The 17,860-nt window shown below is 52.7% G+C and overlaps 1 protein-coding gene and 1 long non-coding RNA gene across 6 annotated transcripts in view; one reads left to right on the top strand and one right to left on the bottom strand.

The window, feature by feature from the left end:
- PTPRN2 (protein tyrosine phosphatase receptor type N2) overlaps positions 1-17,860 on the bottom strand; it is a 723,182-nt gene that overhangs the window by 23,342 nt on the left and 681,980 nt on the right. For all 5 annotated transcript variants that reach the window (XM_041753464.1, XM_041753465.1, XM_041753467.1 and 2 more), the window contains 3 exons: positions 7,927-8,046; positions 6,754-6,920; positions 950-1,003 (listed from right to left, as the gene is read on the bottom strand). In XM_041753464.1, coding sequence (XP_041609398.1) covers positions 950-1,003; positions 6,754-6,920; positions 7,927-8,046 — 341 coding nt within the window. The remainder of the gene's footprint in view (positions 1-949; positions 1,004-6,753; positions 6,921-7,926; positions 8,047-17,860) is intronic.
- On the top strand, positions 10,867-12,315 carry LOC121489972. Its single transcript, XR_005987474.1, has 3 exons — positions 10,867-10,972; positions 11,685-11,855; positions 12,098-12,315. It is a non-coding gene; the product is annotated as an uncharacterized LOC121489972 (long non-coding RNA).

The following is a 17,860-nucleotide window of genomic DNA, read 5'->3' as shown; positions in this document are numbered from 1 at the left end:
AAGAGACATGCCACATGCCCCAGCACATGGACATACACATAGACACACACAAATGGACACACATGGACACACACCCACCAGATACACACACGGACACACACTGACAGACATATGGACACACACCCAACAGACACACAGTTACACCCCCACACATACTCACATACACACCTGATAGATACACACACCTGCAGTTACAGACACCGACACACACACCCCCTCCACAGATATAGTTCCATGCCGCACACCCTGACGCACAGGCCCTGGTGTCTGATCCTTGGAGACAGATTTCCTTTCTATCTCAGCAGGAAGTAACATATGCACAACTGTCCCACAGCACAGAGTGTGGCTCTCCACCCAAGCACAGTGGGTGTGAAGCGCGGTGGGGGTGATCCCCGGGGGAAGGGGGCACCTGGACAGGGAGTTATGAGCAGACCTCTGCTTATGGGTGTGGGTGCAACATGCCTGAGGAGCCCCCAGATTGTACCCAGAGGCCAGGCTCACGCACCACCTGGGGGCATCCCTGTGGCTAATGGGCCCCAAGCGTGCCTCGGCATCTGGGCTCTACACCTCAGCTGAGCCAGCTCGTGGCTGCCACTGCGCCACTTGTCAGCACTACCGTCTCAGGGCTCTGTGCGGGGGCAGCAGGAGGCCCGAGCAGGCACTCGGTGGGTGGACCGGAGCGCTGGGCAGCCAAGGGCAGTACCCTGTGGGCAGTACCCACGTGGTGTCTGGCCAGGCAGGTTGTGCAGGCCCAGCCTGCAGCATGCATGCGGCACGTACACGGCATGTGGCCAAACTGCCGCCAACACCCCATCTGTGTCCTTGCTTTCCCTCAGAAGTGCCAGGAAGGTGCATTTATGAAGCAGTGAGAAAGCTCGACGTGCATATTTAACTGTGGCTCCTTCTGAGGTAGCGAACACTGGTGAATCCACGTAAAAGTCGTACTTGCCTGCAGTGAACAATTATTGGACAAGAGCGGCCCCTGTAGCACTTGTTTACTTTTCTGAAACAGAAAGAGACAGAAATCACAGTCATGCACCACGACCCTTGTCTTCCTTGTCTTAACGTCTTGCAAAATAACTCCTAAGCCAAAACAAATAGATTGTATCTTTCACATTGTTTTGTAATAATAGCCTGTTTTGACAAAGCAAATCAAAATTACACACACATTTTCAGAGATTTATTTTTCTTTTTCGATATTAAAGTATTAAACAAAAAAAATAAAGTATTAAACAGAGCTTTAAAAACATTTCTGACATTTTCACAATTTCCCTTTCATTTTCCAGGCGAGAACCCGGGGCCTCCATCACCAGCCTCCCCGCCACCCCTCTACCCTAGGCTGCTGTTCCTGGGCTGCTGCTCCACTTGCTCGGCTGGGCTGTTGGGTGGTGACATGAGTATCTAGATGCTTTGCTACAATTGCTAAGTGTTGCAATTTATGCTCAAAATTTCTTACATTTGAGACATCCTACTGGAATGTAATATGACTCTATGGTCTCAAAACTGCATCTTAAAGGTCTGTTTGATCCTTTCTTTTGGTCGGAGCTCTGAATTGTGGAGAAGCCACAGAGATCCTTCCTTTGTATAAATCTGCATATGTTTACAAACAACTCTGTTATGCAGATTTTAGACCAGAATTTATGAAAATTAACAATAAGCATAGATTATTTTGTAAACAAGCCCCAAATCAAAACAAAGCACTGATTTAAAATTCACTGGATAAGCTCCAAAATGGTTTCTTTTTCCCAAAAATTTTTAAAGCCAGTGACACCAGTAAACACGTTTGCAATGTACATGAAAATTTTTGGTAAGATATTTCTGAATTGAAAAAAGTAAATGGAAAAAAAAAGTGTGCAAGGGCTGTGTTCTAAAATTCTCCATGTTAATTTCTACCATGTATGACACGAAGCAAAATTCAAAACTAGAATGACAGTGCAGAAAAAAATCTTTGTCCTTGCACCAGACACAAGAACATGTCCCATTTCTCTGTGGAGATTTGCCCACTCGGCACCGAGGGGTCTGCGGGAAGTGCACATGCTGTCATCGGTCTCGAAGGCCCAGAGCTGAGAGGGATGGCAGGCAGCAGGGAGGAGGGAGCTGGCAGTGGGCCTGGGCGCCCAGCGGGGACCGTCACGTCTGCCCCCAGAGCACGGCTGGTTGTTTCCAACTCTCCTACAGAGTGAGGTCCACACGCTCCCAAATGGCAGGACAGGAGCCTGGGTGTGAGTGCCCCTAAGATGGGCCACACTGTCGCCCCCCAGGGCGGCAGGCCATCCCTGGCTGCCTCCTGCAGCATCTGCAGCTTGCGGGCCACCCAAAATGTCTTAAAAATGAGCAGACCCAGAAATGTGGGTAAAACAAGCTGCTCTGTGTCCCTGCGGCCACATCACTATGTCTGTTGGAGCTTTCTCTTACTTCCAACGTACACCACGATGTTGGGGTTTGGGGGAAAAGTGAAGGAAGTACAAGCAAATTTGCTAAAATCAACGGTGTGCCAGAATGCTGTAAAGGTTCTGGGGCCTTGGAGAATAAAACAGATTGGAAAATACATCCATGAATTTCTCCTAAAACCTCCCATTCTTTGGGGCGCCTGGCTGGCTCAGTCCCTGGAGCGTGTGACTCTTGATCCCGGGGTTGTGAGTTCCAGTCCCAGGTTGGGGTAGAGATTACTTAAAAATTAAGGAAAAAAAAATCTTAAAACTCGCATTCTTGACTCACGTTGTAAAGGCAACATGAGCTTTCGGTCTGACAACATAGACGCCAGACCCCTAGGATGTACCTGATACATGGGTGGTCTGAGGCCCACCAGCTCAACCAAGGCCGTGTGTGCCCATGGGCTATCGCCCTGTGTGTGCCTGTGTGTACACGCACTGTGTGCCTATGCATGTGTGCTCGCCCTGTGTGTGCCTGTGTGTGCACACGCACTATTCTGTGTGCTTGCCTTCTGTGTGCCTGTGTGTGCACATGTGCTGTTTCTCTGCACGCTCACCCTGTGTGTGCTTATGTGTGTATATGCACTTGTGTGCATTCGCCCTGTATGTGCCTGTGTGTGTATATGCAGTGTGCCCGTACATGTGTGTGTTCACCCTATGTGTGCCTGTGTGTGCACACACTCATCCTGTGTGTGCCTTGTATGTACCTGCCATGCGTGTGTACATGTGCAGAATCCAGCAAGGTCAGGGGCAGACTAGATCAAGGGCGGCTTTATTTCTGTAGGGCCTTTGACATTCACACAGAAGACTTTACTAGAAAGCTGTCAGGCGCTGAAGGCTTTAGGTGAGCACCTCCACCATCCTGTTACATTCACTCTTGGCCATCCAGGCCACGTCCGGACTGGCTAACCTCAATGTGTGCCTGCTCGCACGCTGCTCAGTCCCTAGATTTTGGTCATTTTTGCTGATGGGGCCAAGCACAAAAGTAGCACAATAAAAAAAAAAGACCAGCCTGTGCACAGCCGGGCAGCCCCATTTCAGGTCAAGTGCATTAAGGGTCACCTTCCTGGCAAAGAGATTCGGCCCACAAAGGAGTCCTGGCATCTCTGGCTGCAAGCCACCCTCCTCTCCTGTGCTCCCTGCCCTTGCGTCACACAACATTTAAAACAGTATTTCCTCCAACACGCTGAGACTGGCTGCCTCGGCAGGACCCAGGGAGGCTCCACGCCAGCCCCGCCCCGGCTCAACCCATGTGCAGACAGCCACAGGCCATCCAGGACCCACGCGGTGCAAATACCATGTGCTGCCGGGGTTCAGAATTTAATTCACAAAGAATCAGGTGCTGGTATTTATTACAATGGAAACCATCACAAAGAGAAAAGAAAAAGCATCACATAGTCAACAAAAGCATTCACCTGGTTGACCCCAGATAGAGATGCAGATTATTCATGGAGATGAGCAATACACAGCTGTCTTGTTTTACGCGATTAGCACAAATCAGCAGTGAGCAAAAGGTTGAAAACATGAAGAGAAATGGATATTATATATATTTCAACAGGAGGAATTCACTGAGAAAGAACGGTTAGTAATACAAACCAACCCACGGGTCACTGAGTGAGAAGGACCGTCATGCAACCAACCGCAAGCAAAGGTCAGAGGTCGTTAGAGGCTCAGACAGGGGGCTTCCCACACTGCCCTGCAGCAGAGTCACAGCCTCCAATGATCACTTTTGTGACTATGCAACTGGGCTCATATTACTAGCTGCAACATCACAAAAATGACACTGGCCACCGCTCATTAGCTGGCAAAGTAAGGGTCTGTCCATGTCTACAGGGATCAGCGTTGTGAGTGCCGCTGCACACAGCAAGAAGTGAGAGAGAGAGAGGGAGAGAGAGAGAGAGAGACAGAAAGAGAGAATCCGTAAAAGCAAAGCCCTCACATGTGATGCTAATTATCTCTTGGCTTTAGCAGCTTCTCTTTAAAGTGTAAATATGCTCCCTCTGGGCTCCAGAAGTGTGTAATTACACGTCTCAATGCCTGACGCACACACTGGCCAGAGCACGGGGAGGCTGAGCGAGCGTTTGGGGCGGGGATGGAGGGAGAGACCTGCGGGGAGGGTGACCAGTGTCTTCGGAAGCCGATGCCCCTTTCCGATTGCTGGACTTTGGATGGCTCTTTTACACAGAAAACCGCAAAGCGGCAATCTGTGCCTGGGTGTGATGCTCCTGAGAACGCGCCTGCTCACGCCCGTTGTCCACGGCAGGCAGGCCGGCCTGGATGCTGGGCGTTGCCAAGTATGGCAAGCAAGCCAGGCTCTCGGTGCTAGCAGACTTGCAAATTCCAATTTAATAAAAATCTTTTGGAGTCTTATCTCCTAAGCCTCTGGGGAAAGGGAACTCGGGGAGTCCGTGTTTCTTCATGACAGGTTGTAAGCACAGAGGGTTGGTTGTGTATTGTTCAGATCCATATATGGATATGGGTTTCGGCGTCCACCCATATGCATATATGCACAAACACACTGGATGAGCGTAAAGACAGGGGTTAAGATGAACTGCTATCTTTGTAGCCGCATCCATTTTGCCAGTAATGACTGTTTCTTGAAGATTCTATCTCAGGAAATATGCCCTGGGTTAAGATTTTTAGATAGCGAGTCTTTGAAATAAATTTGTATCAAGAAAAGGTATACAATAGCCAGGACACTGCGATGGATTGAGAGGGAGCTCTGTGTAGTCAGTGTTTGGGGATGCGTTCAGGACTCGATGCATTGTGGGTGCTCTGCCTCTCCAGGCTGAGATGGTGGAGCAGGACTGGGGCCGGGGCGGGGGGGGGTTGTCACCGAACGTGCACCATGGCTGTGATGCCTCATGCATGTCTCTCCGTGAGCTCTTTCACATGCTTTATGATCCAAAAAACTATTCAAATAAAACATTTGTTTTGCTTTTCAAAGTAGACTAAAAGGCAAAAGAAACAGTATCACGATAACTTTGAGAATGTCTAACACACAAATTCCAGAAATCCAGAGAGAAGCCTGAACCCCCACTCCCTCGAGCGACACAGCTGCAGACTCAGGGATGGGTAACTGTTCACGCACACCTCACTTTGTGATTGCGCACAATACTGGATTAAGGTGAGTTCTATTTCCTCGTCCTTGTTTTGGGTATTTGCGTTTGTTATGGGGCAGGTTTCCATCGGTCAAACGTGAGAGAGGCTCTACAGGCCTTGCTGCCCAACACCTGCCCCCTCTCGGCGGTTGCTCATTCTTTACCATGTGCAACAGCCAACGCCGACCACTGTGATCACCGCATCCAACGGACAAACTTCCATCTTAACCCCCCCCCCCCTTTTTTTTGCCTGGTCAGTATCTTCCCGGAAGATGGAGCTCAGCATCCCTCTCAACAGTTCCATAAACCCACTTTAATCCAAGACAGCCTCTGGGGGTGATGGGCTGACCCTAGTGTGAACAGGGGTGGGATGTTTTCAATTGTCCGCTTTGATACTGCACTAAAATCTGCAGTCGTGCGCTAACTCCATACAGCTCTCCCCTGAGGTCTAAGGTCACCGAGGCTCGTTATCATGTCCAACCACATAGTATCCAAACTAAGAATCTGCCTTTTCCTCATCAGGCTACGAAGCATGAACTTTGAACTTTGGGACTCTACTGCTCAGATAATCTTATCAGAAATAATGACCACATTTATATAATTCTAAGGTATCTGCGCACTCCCCCCCCCATTTTAACGCCTGTACAACCAGAAAACATCTTGCAGTTAATATGCACCGTTAGTATACTCTCCTTCCCCTCCACTTTCCTATATATGATGTGGATACAGGTGACCCTCGAACAGCATGGCTTTGAGCCACACTGGTCCGCTTACATGGGAATTTTTTTCGACAAATACAGGATAGCACTGAAAATGTATTTTCTCTTCCTTGTGATTTTCTTCACAGTTTTTTTTCCTCCAGTGCACTTTATTGTAAGAATACAGCATATAATACAGAGAACACATAAAATACATGTCCACTGACTTTTGATGTTATTGGCAAGGCTTCCAGTTGACAGTAGGTTATTCGTAGTTAAGTTCTGGGGGAGTCGAAGGTTAAACATGCCTGTTCAGCTGTGTGTGGGGGGGTGGTGTCTCAACCCCGTGTTGTTCAAGGATCAGCTGTATAGTCACAACACGTAAATTTCAAACAGAGGGCGTTATCTTCCAGCAAATGGCCTCTCAGACATGGGAGGTCTGGTGACAGACCACATTCCCTCCTACCTGACGCCCACACTCTCATAAATGCATGACCCTGCCAAGCGTGCTGTTTGTCATACCTGCGGAAATCCAGGAGGGACCTCGCGGATGAAGGCACTCCCTGGTCATACCAGCTCAGGAAGTGGAACTGGGTCACGGTGCGTGTCTCATTGGTTTGAAGGTTCTTCAGATAGAAGCTCCTCACGAGGAAATCCTCACACCAGATGTGCTCAGACACCAGGTTTACCTGGGCAGGAGGATAGGGGGGCATCGGGAATGTAAAGCATTGTCTGAGTACAGGGGCCACATGGGGGAGCGGAGGGCGAGGGCTGCGAGGACGGCCTGAGGTTGGCCTGCGGGTCAGCAGCTGCTTAGTGGCCCTGCCCACTGTTTCCATTCCAACATGCTTTAAGCAAAAGATAACTGTGGTTTTTAATGTCACCTTGGTGCACCAGCCAAACTATTAGAAAACTGTTACCACCCACAACTACATCAGCTTTCATCTTTCGTACCTCTAAGCTATATAAACCTTCTAGAAAAGCTGCACTATTGAACAGAAACCCTAGTGGCTTCCACTGTAACCGAAATCCCACTGTAGGTGGTATCACTTAGAGGTGGAGGGGATACCACCGGATTCACACAGACGGGGGGGGGGGGGGGGCCCGGGCTGCTCAGGGTCTAGCCCGTTCTCAGCGGCCTAAAAGCCACGACTGCGTGATTTAGGATTAATCTTCACACTTCCACCCAGGGACTTTGGCATGCTGACTAATTTTTAATGCAAAACAGCGGATGCATGCTGGCGTGGGCTGAACTGCCCGAGCTCACTCAGGACATCATTGGTGTGGGTGGAAAGTCCAGCAGGAGCAGTAAGCTTGCCAGTGGGTGACCCTCGACGAAGGTCAGACCTACAGGCACACAGCCCTGAACGCCGCGGGAGGCATGGCACAGGTGGGGGCCCCAGAGTTCTCCACATGGCAGCAGGGCTCTTCCTAAAACAGACCCACTGATGGCCCATCACTCGGGGCCTGGCTCAGTGGGCCTCCCCATAAATGTAATATGAAGGTAAATGGTTTTTTTTTGGTTATTTCTGTCTGGATTTGGAATCATACAATTTAAAAAATGAAGACCACACTACTTCCACCAGAGCTGTTTGGAGGGTCTGGGTATCTACAGCCTTCCCAGGGTCGGGGGCAGCTCCAGGAGGGGACGCTCCTATTCTCTGCCATCCTACAGGCAGGCGATTTGGGGAGTACCTCGTAGACATGGTAGAGGTTGGAGCCTTCATCTGGCCAGTAGTGGTAGCACTGCCGGACACCGTTCTCCGAGAGGGGGGTCAGCATGACGATGACCACGCAGCCACTCTCCCACACCATCTGCAGACAGAGAAAGGCCCGCGGCCACAGTGTGATGGGTGGGTCCCCACACAGCACGTGTGCCCCCGTGCTCGCCATGCAGGCCGGCTGTGCTCCGCGCAAACAGCTCTTTCACCAGACAGCTTCCCTCCACAGCGGGCCCCACATCTCTGAATATGATGGCCCCAGAGTTTCCCCATCCCATGAGATGTTCAACCACCACCAGCACCACCACGGATTCGTCCCTTGCCTTTTAGGACCTTTTACAATCCCCACTCTGTGGCTTGGCTTCCCACCTTGGCGAAGGGAACTCTGTACAACAGACAACCCAGACTCTGGTGCTTGCCCAGCAGTGGGTGGGCAGTCAGGTGGGCACTGCTCTGGACACGGCCGCCCCTCTGCGCCTCTGTGCGGGCTGAACCTGGTCAATGTGATCGTCTTTTGGTCGTTGTCCTGATTCTGCATGACCGGAAAACCGTTTTGCTCTGTGAGGCTGCCATCCTACTGGAAGGCTTTCCTGCTACAGGGAGCAGTTTCAGGGTTGGGGTTTCACTTACATGCACACAACACAGCCGTGCCTTCTCTGAAAACAGAATCCAGTTAATAATTTGTGGTAGCTCCCTGCAGAGCATCTCCCGGACATGGTGAACTAATGGACGTGTATCCACAGGTAGACAGGGCAGCCACCGAGGCCTCCATGGGCCCTCCTTGCCAGTCTGACTCCTGGCCCTGGGGCTGCGGCCCTGCATACTCATACTTGGAGCATAACCCCCAACACCGTTCATCCTACAGGGCATGCTGAGGTGGCCCCACAGGCTCATATTAACGTATTAAATTATAGAGTGAAGAGGAGTCAGCTTTTCCGTGGCAGGTTATAGTGACTCCATGGCAATGTTTATAAGCAACCGCATTTAGATGTAAACTTAGGATCTAAGGGGCAGCATCTGTGTCTTTTAAAGACAGATATAACAATCCAATTAAAATCTTGTCATTAAAAAAAAAACCCACATCTCAAATATAAAATGCTTTTCCTTCATAGTTCACGTTATTAAATAACCCCCTTTAAATTATATTTTAAAGAGAGACACGTCTATGATGTTTTCCCCCTTGAATATTGATTTATACACCCATGTGATAGGAATAGTTGATGCCTTTTCGGCACCGCATCGTGTCCTGTTTGTGCTGGAATTTCATGGAGGTTGCTGGTGTTTATGAAACAGCCCGCAAATAAATACAAATTATGCCCAAACCCGTACACCTTCATTTATCCTTAGTGCAAAGCCAACGCCAAGATGAGAATTCAAAGCATGCGTCTCACTTGCAGCTTGCAGGCTGTCAAGCCAGCCCCACTAAATTGGCCCTTCCAGAACATAACAATTTAATGTGTCTTTAGAAGGTGGAGAAGCTCATTGAAGCCATTACGAAAATGAGGAGAAACACAGATTTTATGAGTGTAATAAAAATACAATGATCTAGACCATAAACTAATCATCTAACACTCTGCGTGTGCCACCCAAGTGTGACATTAGGAAGCCCCTCATTTGAAGAGGGGTCCTCCCAACCGGGCAGCCTGCCTCATTGGTCCGTGCACGCGGTCCCTCCATGTAGGAGCCCGCGCAGCTCTCTGAAGACTCAGTTAAGATTAAATCCAAATGAAAATTTAAACAAACAATCCCAAAGGCACTCCTGGGGATATTTCTTTTCAGGTCACTGTATCTAAGAGCAGAGAGGGGGATTTAGTAAATCAAACAAACAGGTGGCCCACTCGGGTGCCAACATTACAAGGCCAGGCACGGCTCTGAGTGTGACCACGTGCAGGGCCTGAGTGGGTGTGCAGGGCGCTGGGGGTGTCCTCGCTGCACTTCCCTCTGGCTGCCACCCATCTCGTGCCCCCAGCTGATCTTCACGACAGGCTGAGCAGTGACTGTGGGTTCTGGTGGGCTCCAGGATGCCACAGATCAGTTTATTGATTTATTTATTTTTTACAGATTTTATTTATTCATGAGAGACACACAGAGAGAGGCAGAGACACAGGCAGAGGGAGAATCAGGCTCCCTGTGGGGAGCCTGATATGGAATTTGATCCCAGGACCCCAGGGTCACACCCTGAGCTGAAGGCAGATGCCCAACCGCTGAGCCACCCAGGTGCCTCCACAGTTCAATTTCAAGACAGGGACAAGGTTCTCTGCTTCCTCTCCCCCAGGGCAGCATCCCCTCCAGGAAGGGCTGTTTGTGTGACTCGTCTTTGGGAAACCCCAATCCTTCTCTTCTAGGAAGCAGCTACCCACCCAGAGGCTCCACTGGATCTCAGAATGGAGGAGGTTTGCTGAGCGAATGAGCTAAATGTGTGAATGCCAGACATGGTGATTCCTACAGCACTTTTCTGGTCATCTCCTGGTTTCCAGAGTGCCCAGCACTGAGTCAGGAGACTCAGAGGTGAGTAAAGGTTGCTGCTGAGCATGGGGTGGGCACAAGCATCCTGCGGCCCTAGGAGTCTGCAGCCCTGCCCACAGCTCCCCTCATCGGGTGTCAAGTGGGTCAGTTCCCACCCAGGAAGCAGGTGCTCCCATCCCTGATGGAAACAAAGCCATCAACAGATTAGAAGTGAGCGGGATCCTGGGGCCCCGAAGCACACCAGTGCTGCACTCAGGGAAGCCCCGCCAGTCCCCCCTTTCTGCTGAGCATCCTCTCAGACGCACCAGTGCCATGCTTCAGGAGCCCCCCGGAAGGCCCAAATGCCTGGGGCAGGAGCCAAGGCGGCCTTTGGTGTTTCTGGTCCCTGGCAGCCTCTTTCTGGGTGACGGTATGCTGCAGGAATGGATGTGGTCTGCTTGGTGTCATACGCCACCACCTGCTGCCGATGCTCAGGAGCCCGCCCAGGACATACTCTCCATGCCAAATTGTTGCCCACAGGGACCCACGCATGGTTTTCAGCACCAAGCTGGAGGGTAAGTGAACACCCAGTGGCTCGGGTGCTTTGGCTGCTATTCGACCCAACTGAGTAAGTTTATGGACTTGAAAAGAAATGCCATATTGCTTGTTTTATGGGCTGAATTCTGTCCCCACCAAGAATATATGTTAAAGTCCTAACCCCTGGGCCCTGTGAATGTGACCTTATTTGGAAAGGGGGTTTCTGCTGATGTCGCTTAATCAGGAGTAGTGTGGCCCTAATCCAACATGACCAGGGTCCCTATAAGAAGAGGGAAACCCTGTGCCAAGACCCATACACAGTGGGAAGCCTTGGGGATGGAGGAGGCAGAAAGCCAGTGACACGGCCATGGCCCAGGCCTACGAGGGGCCCGAGACACTGAGAGGACAATGCCCCTCCCAGCACTCAGAGGAGGCACACCGCAGCCACCGCCACCTTGATTGCAGGCTTCTGGCCTCCAGAACTCTCAGAGAATACACACCTGGTGTTTGAAGCCCCCTGGCTTGTGGTAAATGGTTAGGGCAGCTTGAGGAAATCATACGGCTGACCCCTGGACAACGCGGGGATGAGGGCGTCGGCCCCTGCACGGCGCAGAATGCATGCTTAGCCTCTGACTCCCCAAAGCTGCACTGCTAAGAGCCAGAGGCGCTGGAAGTCTTACCAATAACATATGCAGCAGATTGACTAGTATCTGATCTGTTATACACGTGTTGTCTGCTATGTTCTTTCAGTATAAGCTGGAGAAAGAAAGTATCATTAATAAAATCGTACAGAAGAGATACTATGTTTGCAGAGCTCCCGGCAGACACGCCTGTAGAGACCCCAGGCAGCTCAGCCTTGCTGCCAGCGGTGCCCGAGCACAGGCCTGCCAGCTCCAGGGCACACACAAGAACTGGACTGAGGTAGGTGGAAAGAAACCTCGCTCTGCTCATCCAGAGTCTTTCTTGAGTGCTAACTATTCAACAAACCTGACTCTTTCAAAGGCCTGCTGAGACCTGATGAGAGGAAGGAGGACCCCTCTGAAATTGCCAGCGGCCCAGGCCATGTTCTGTGTCAGGCACCTTCCTTTACCTAGACCTCTTGTGATGCATCCCTTCCTCCCTCATACCGTCCTTATCATGTGCTCCTGTCGTTCTCCCACCAGGCTGGCATCTCCGAGAAGACCAGATGTTGGTCTGGGCACTGTTTCCACCTCCTACGGCAGCCAGGATGGTGATTTATTATAGTGGATGCTCAGTTGAAAACAATGCGTATGTTTAAAAGAGACTATTTGGGGCAGCCTGGGTGGCTCAGCAGTTTAGCACCGCCTTCAGCCCAGGGCGTGATTCTGGAGACCCAGGGTCGAGTCCCACGTCAGGCTCCTTGCATGGAGCCTGCTTCTTCTCCCTCTGCCTGTCTCTGTGTGTGTGTCAATAAATAAATAAAATCTTTTTTAAAAAAAGAGAGACTATTTGAATATTTCTTTAAAAAGAGAAAACTCAAAGAACATGCTGTCAAAGCATGCCTGGAAGTTCTCTCAGGACCTGCTTAATGGGCAGAAAAGCTTTTTTATTTTTTTAAGTTTTTTCTTTTTCTTTTTCTTTTTTTTAGCACATAAACCATTTGCGTTGTTGGAGCTGCTGGTATGTGAGGCAGCTGGCTCTTCCCTGGAGCAGGCTTTGCATCCCCCTGCAACCCTTACTGTACCGTGTGCTTCTGCGGAAGACTTATTTTTATAGGTTGAATGGAGATAATCTGAAGTCTGGCCCTGAGGAGGCTGACTCATATTTTAAAATAATAAGAAGTCAGTTAATGAGGTTTAATAACATTTGCATTTTGCTCCTTCTGAGCTCACTGACATCACTCTGCTCTCATGGGGTCGGAAATAGATCAAGTGAGGAGAGAACAAGTGTCTGTAATGCCTTTTGCAGTGGGGACCCCCAGCCTGCCCTCCCCCTGCCCCAAACACCCATTGGGTGCACTGTAGCAAGCCTCCTGAGGCTGCAGAGGGTCGTGGGCATGCATCAAACCACACACTCTGAGGAGGATGGTCGAACTGGGGATGGGTAAGGAAACCTCTGTTACGTCTTCTGCACACCCACCTGACCTGCTTTTTAGGACACAAGTATGTCAGCATGGGCTTCCCTTAGAGATGAGGTGATGGCAACAAGCGCATGTCCATGCAGGCTGTGCTGACTTCGGCTGCTGAGCAGACTAGGGCAGGGGTGAGGGCACCCAGCACCCAGACCAGTTGCACAGCCCACGAGTGGCACCTCCACCTGTGAAATCCTTTCCCACCAGAAGCATTTCTGCCCAGGGCAAGGAGGAAGCATCCACGTAAGAAATCCTTGTTGTGTCCCTGGAACTTGGTAGGAGCTCGCTTGAAAAGGTGTCTGGGCTTGCCGCACATCCAGCAGATTCCATGTGGCTGCATGTAAACACATCACTCAGGGGACTCCAGAGCCAGGCCATATACTTCCAGGCCGGATATGTTCACCTGGCCTCTGTGCAGTCACCGCAGGGCACTCGTCATAGGCCTTCACGTCCAGGAAGTTGCCCTGGTGCCAGGGAGCACTGCCACTTAGGGCCCCTCACAGTCCCTCGGCCTTGCCCACCTGTCAGGTTAAATATCCAGACATTTCCTTAGAGTGCACTCAGGCTGTCACTTGTCCTTCTGAGATGAGAACCTGATACCAATGCATCAGATGGAGCTATGAATCCCAGAGGAGGAGGAGGGAGGGAGGAAGGTGCAGGTGGGACAGGGAGGGAGGTTGGAGGGAGAGAGGAAGAGGGAGGAGGGAGGGAGGAGGGGGAATGGGAGAAGGAAGGGAGATGCCGCTTGCTTGGGCCTGTTACACCTACCCTCCTGCCCCTGCCCCTGCCTCTGCTCCCCGAGGAGGTGCCTGGTGCTTGTGCTCTTGGCATCCCCTCCCCTGCCGTGGGAGCTGGTCATCGAGGGACACAGAGATACAATCACTATTGAAACCAAGCCCGTCACCGTGGGAGAAGAGAAAGTGTGCTTCCTGGGAGCCTCCCAGCAGCACGCCTTTGGAAAGTGGGATGTGGAACCATGGGCGGCCTCTTCTTGGTGACATGCTGATAGTGGTGTCCATGAGGCGTCCCCAGGCAGTGGCTGGACCCCGGGACCGGGCCGAGGTTTCTATCCCAAAGAGCTCACCCGTCAAGCAGGATGGAAGCCCAGAGATCCATGAATTGTCTTGGCTTGTGGAGAACAGGGTATGGTGTCCTGTGCACGTCCAGTGGGGTGCGGCACGGTTCCTGGGCGGAGGTGCTGCTGTAACCTCCTGGGGACTTAGTACCCAGCTATACTCCGCATCTGTAAACAGCCCTCATGGACCCCAACCTGGTGCCCTGTTGCCTGAATTTCTGGGTTAGAAGCAACTGGTCTCCGCCTTGGAGGGACCCCTCCCCCTGTGCTGGTGATACAGTAAAGCTGCCACCGAGGGAAGCACATGGAATATGACAGGAGGGGTGACCTCCTTTCTCAGATAGGGTCCCTGAGGATGAGGTGGGTGACAGGGCATGACGGGGCCGCAGGAGGAGCTCCAGCTCTGTTCCGGGATATAGGAACCTGTGGCAGGAATGGCAGTGATGGGCCAAGTCCCCAGGGCTGTCCCTTCCTCCTGTAGCCCGGTCGTGGCCTGGCCATGGACCATGGTCCCTGCTATGCCTCACAGAGATGTCCATCCTCCATGGAGGCCGTCCTGGCAATGCCCTTGCCCCGTGGGCCTATAACCCTGGCAGGTGCACGGAGCTCACCCCGTGGCCGCTTGAGACAATGTCTACACTCCAGGCCCGGGGATGGCGCACAACACAGCTACCTGGTCAGGGACGGGGCGATCCTCTGTGCACGCGGACTGTCCCAGCCATCAGACCCTAGTGGGCATGCCCGCAAGCCACGCCTCCAGCACGGTGCTTCTCTCCTTTCTGAGGAATGTGCGGAGTAAAACGCACCTGAGTCCCACAGAGCTGAGGGGAGCCCTGGGCGGCCTGCAGCAGGCTGTGTAGATCTGGGACATCAGGAGGCCCCGCGCACCAGCCGTCAGTGGGATGCGGATGGTGATCTGCTTTTATTGCCGTAAAACACACACACCATGACATGAACCCTCTTCGGCATTTGTAAGTGCAGACTTGAGTGGCACTGGTCCACTGGCAACTATCACCACCTTCCTCCCACCTCCAGAACTCTGCTCCTCTGGCACCCACCCTGGACTTCCTGTCTGCCTGGATCTGATTCTGCTCAGACCTCGTGGGGGGGACCCTGGGGCTCAGGTCCTTGGGGGTTCTCAGGGGTACGGCCCAAGGTCCCCATACCCAAAGTGCCGGTGCAGGGGTCACATACAGTAAGTGCTCGGAGTTACTTCCTTCTCTTCCTGCTCCTTTCCTTGCATGACCTGGACAAAGACATCCTACCCCCCACCCCAACGTGTGCGTGTGTCTCTCAGGGCAGTTACACAGCACCCATTACACAGATGGGGACGTCTTCCCTGGTTCCAGCCTCAGGAGTGAGGCCCGTGGACAGATGACCTTCACCACTTCCTCCTCCTCCTCTGCCCTCCTGTCCTGACTTCCCCCACCCCCACGCAGCTCATGGAGGACGACAACTAGAGCTTCTGGGTGCCTGCAGGCAGCCCCAGGTGTCATCTCCTTCCTGGAAGTCAATGTAGAAGTACTGGAAGCCTCTGCATCTGGATGCGCCAGGCCTGGCTTGCTTCCCACTCCTGCCTGGCTCCTCACCCCCCTGCCCCAGCCCAGTGGCCTCTCTGGATCCCCACAATGCCCACGCGTCTGTCACAGCAGCAGAGTATTAGCCTCCATCAATGCTCTTTTCTGAGCCTCTGTAACAGGCAGGATCGTGTCCCCAAACGTCACATGCACCTGGAACCTGTGGCTGTGACCTATGGAAGCAGGGCCTTGCAGGTGCGCCCAAGAGGAGGCCACGCTGGCCAGAGGGACCATATGTTTAATGACCAGGACCTTCCAAGAGGAAGGGTGTTTGAGTACAGAACTGCAGACACCCTGTGGAGGGCCAGCATGCAGATGGGGGCAGAGGTAGGAGTGACGTGTCTGTGAACTAGGGGATGCTGAGCAGGGCTGGCCATGACCAGCAGCTGGAGACACATGCGCGAACAGGCTCTCCCGCGAAGCCTCTGGGTGGAGCCCCTCGACCCATGCCTGAATCTCAGGCTGCTGGCCTCCTGTGGTTACGGCAGGCAGCCGGGTGAGGTCGTGCCCCGCATTCCTCAAGGCTGTGGCGTCTGGGTCATGGGCATTTGGATGACACAAAGTTCCGATGGGACTCCTCAGCAGCCCCGGTGTGCTGTTGTGTATGATAACCCAGGAGGGCGAGGCTGTTGCCCGCAAAACCTTCTTGTCCCGGGACACTTGCTGCCATGTGGAAGGATGCCCGTGGTATCCTTCCAGGGCAGCGTGACCAATGCCGGGAGTGGCTCCCGATGTCCTGCACTTGGTCATTTTTCTCACCTTACTTCACTTAAAGATGGCTTCTTGCACCCATGGACGTGCGCCCCTCGACATCAGACCTCCAGACCCTCAGGAGGCCACCTTATGGACCGCAGACCCTGACCCGATGACTCACCCCAACAGCCACATCCGTCCATAACAAGTGGCAAGAAAAGCATTGCAGCCGTTGCACTCGCAAACCGCATGGCGTTGGGCAAAGCATGAGCCTCGATGTCTTGCAACGGCAAAGACTGTCAAAACACACACAGTCCTCAACATGGACCTGGTCTGCAGTTGGCGCTGGTGGATATGAGTAACCGTTCCACTGTCCAGTGTTTGAGTGCCCTAGAGAGCCCCATGCGTGCAAGGTGGTGGCTGGCCCCGACAGCTGGGAGAAGTGCCTGCCGTGTGATGGCCAGTGCTGGAATCCTGTGGGTCTCCCCTGCTCTGCCACACAGCTTGGAGCCCTCTGTGCCCTTTCCTCCTGAGTGTCAGAGGCCAGGGAAGCACAAGTGAGTGGCAGAGTATGCAGCGGGGTCTCTCGGTGGGCTCCTACAAGTGTCTGGAGAACCTCAGCACGAAAGTCCTACATGAACAGACGGCCCAGGGGTGCTGAGCTCCCCGGGCTGGGAGGGACAACCTGCTGGGTGTGACACAGAGGAAAGTCGGTGCCTTGAGGGTAATGGGACAGCCCGTCCCCACATGGCTCTAATGCCAGAGTTGAAGGGCTGTGAGCCACCATCACAGGTCTGGACAACGTAACGCTGAGGTTCGTTTTTTTTTTTTTTTTTTTTTTTTTCGGGAGTGTCAAGGCCATGAGGAAGAGCCAGGGGCTGGGCAGATGTGCCCCAACCTTGGTGTCTGCTTGTCCTGTATGCATGCATCGACACACTTAGATGGTCTTGGAGCCCTTCCCGACGTCTCTGGACCCCCCTCCTCCCCGCCCAGGCCGTCCACACAGTGGAGACAGGAACACTTGCCCTCTCATGGGTGGAGAGGCTTCAGAGGCCTGACTGGCAAGTTGGGGAATGGGAAGCAGGGGAGCACCTTCAGCTGGGTGAGGCATTTACTCTCAGAGCTGCCACACCAGATACTGGCATCACCACTGGGGATCTGGAACCACCTGGGCTTTATGCCTCACCCTGTGGCCATGGGTGTGGGGCTGGCTATCTTGGGCCTGACAGGTGCTCTGTCTGCATGGCCATGGGTGCAGGGCTGGCCGTCCTGGGCCTAACAGGTGCCCCACCCTACCTGTTGCTGCTCTCTCAGCCTTGTCCCCTGCTGGCTCTTCTGGGTGGAAGCCCAGCGGCGTGCCTGACACATGGGGGCAAGTGTGCAACCGTGCCACCTTCAAAGCCCATTCCCACTTGGCCCTGTGGCATGACTGAAGCCTGAGGAGGATGCGGGGGCAGGAAGGGAGGCCTCTTCCTCTCCCAGTTGTGCA

This window comes from Vulpes lagopus, chromosome 4 (genome assembly GCF_018345385.1).
Source record: "Vulpes lagopus strain Blue_001 chromosome 4, ASM1834538v1, whole genome shotgun sequence".
Classification (NCBI taxonomy): domain Eukaryota; kingdom Metazoa; phylum Chordata; class Mammalia; order Carnivora; family Canidae; genus Vulpes; species Vulpes lagopus.
The sequence above is the reverse complement of the archived record's forward strand: the minus strand, read 5'-3'. Positions and strand labels throughout refer to the sequence as shown.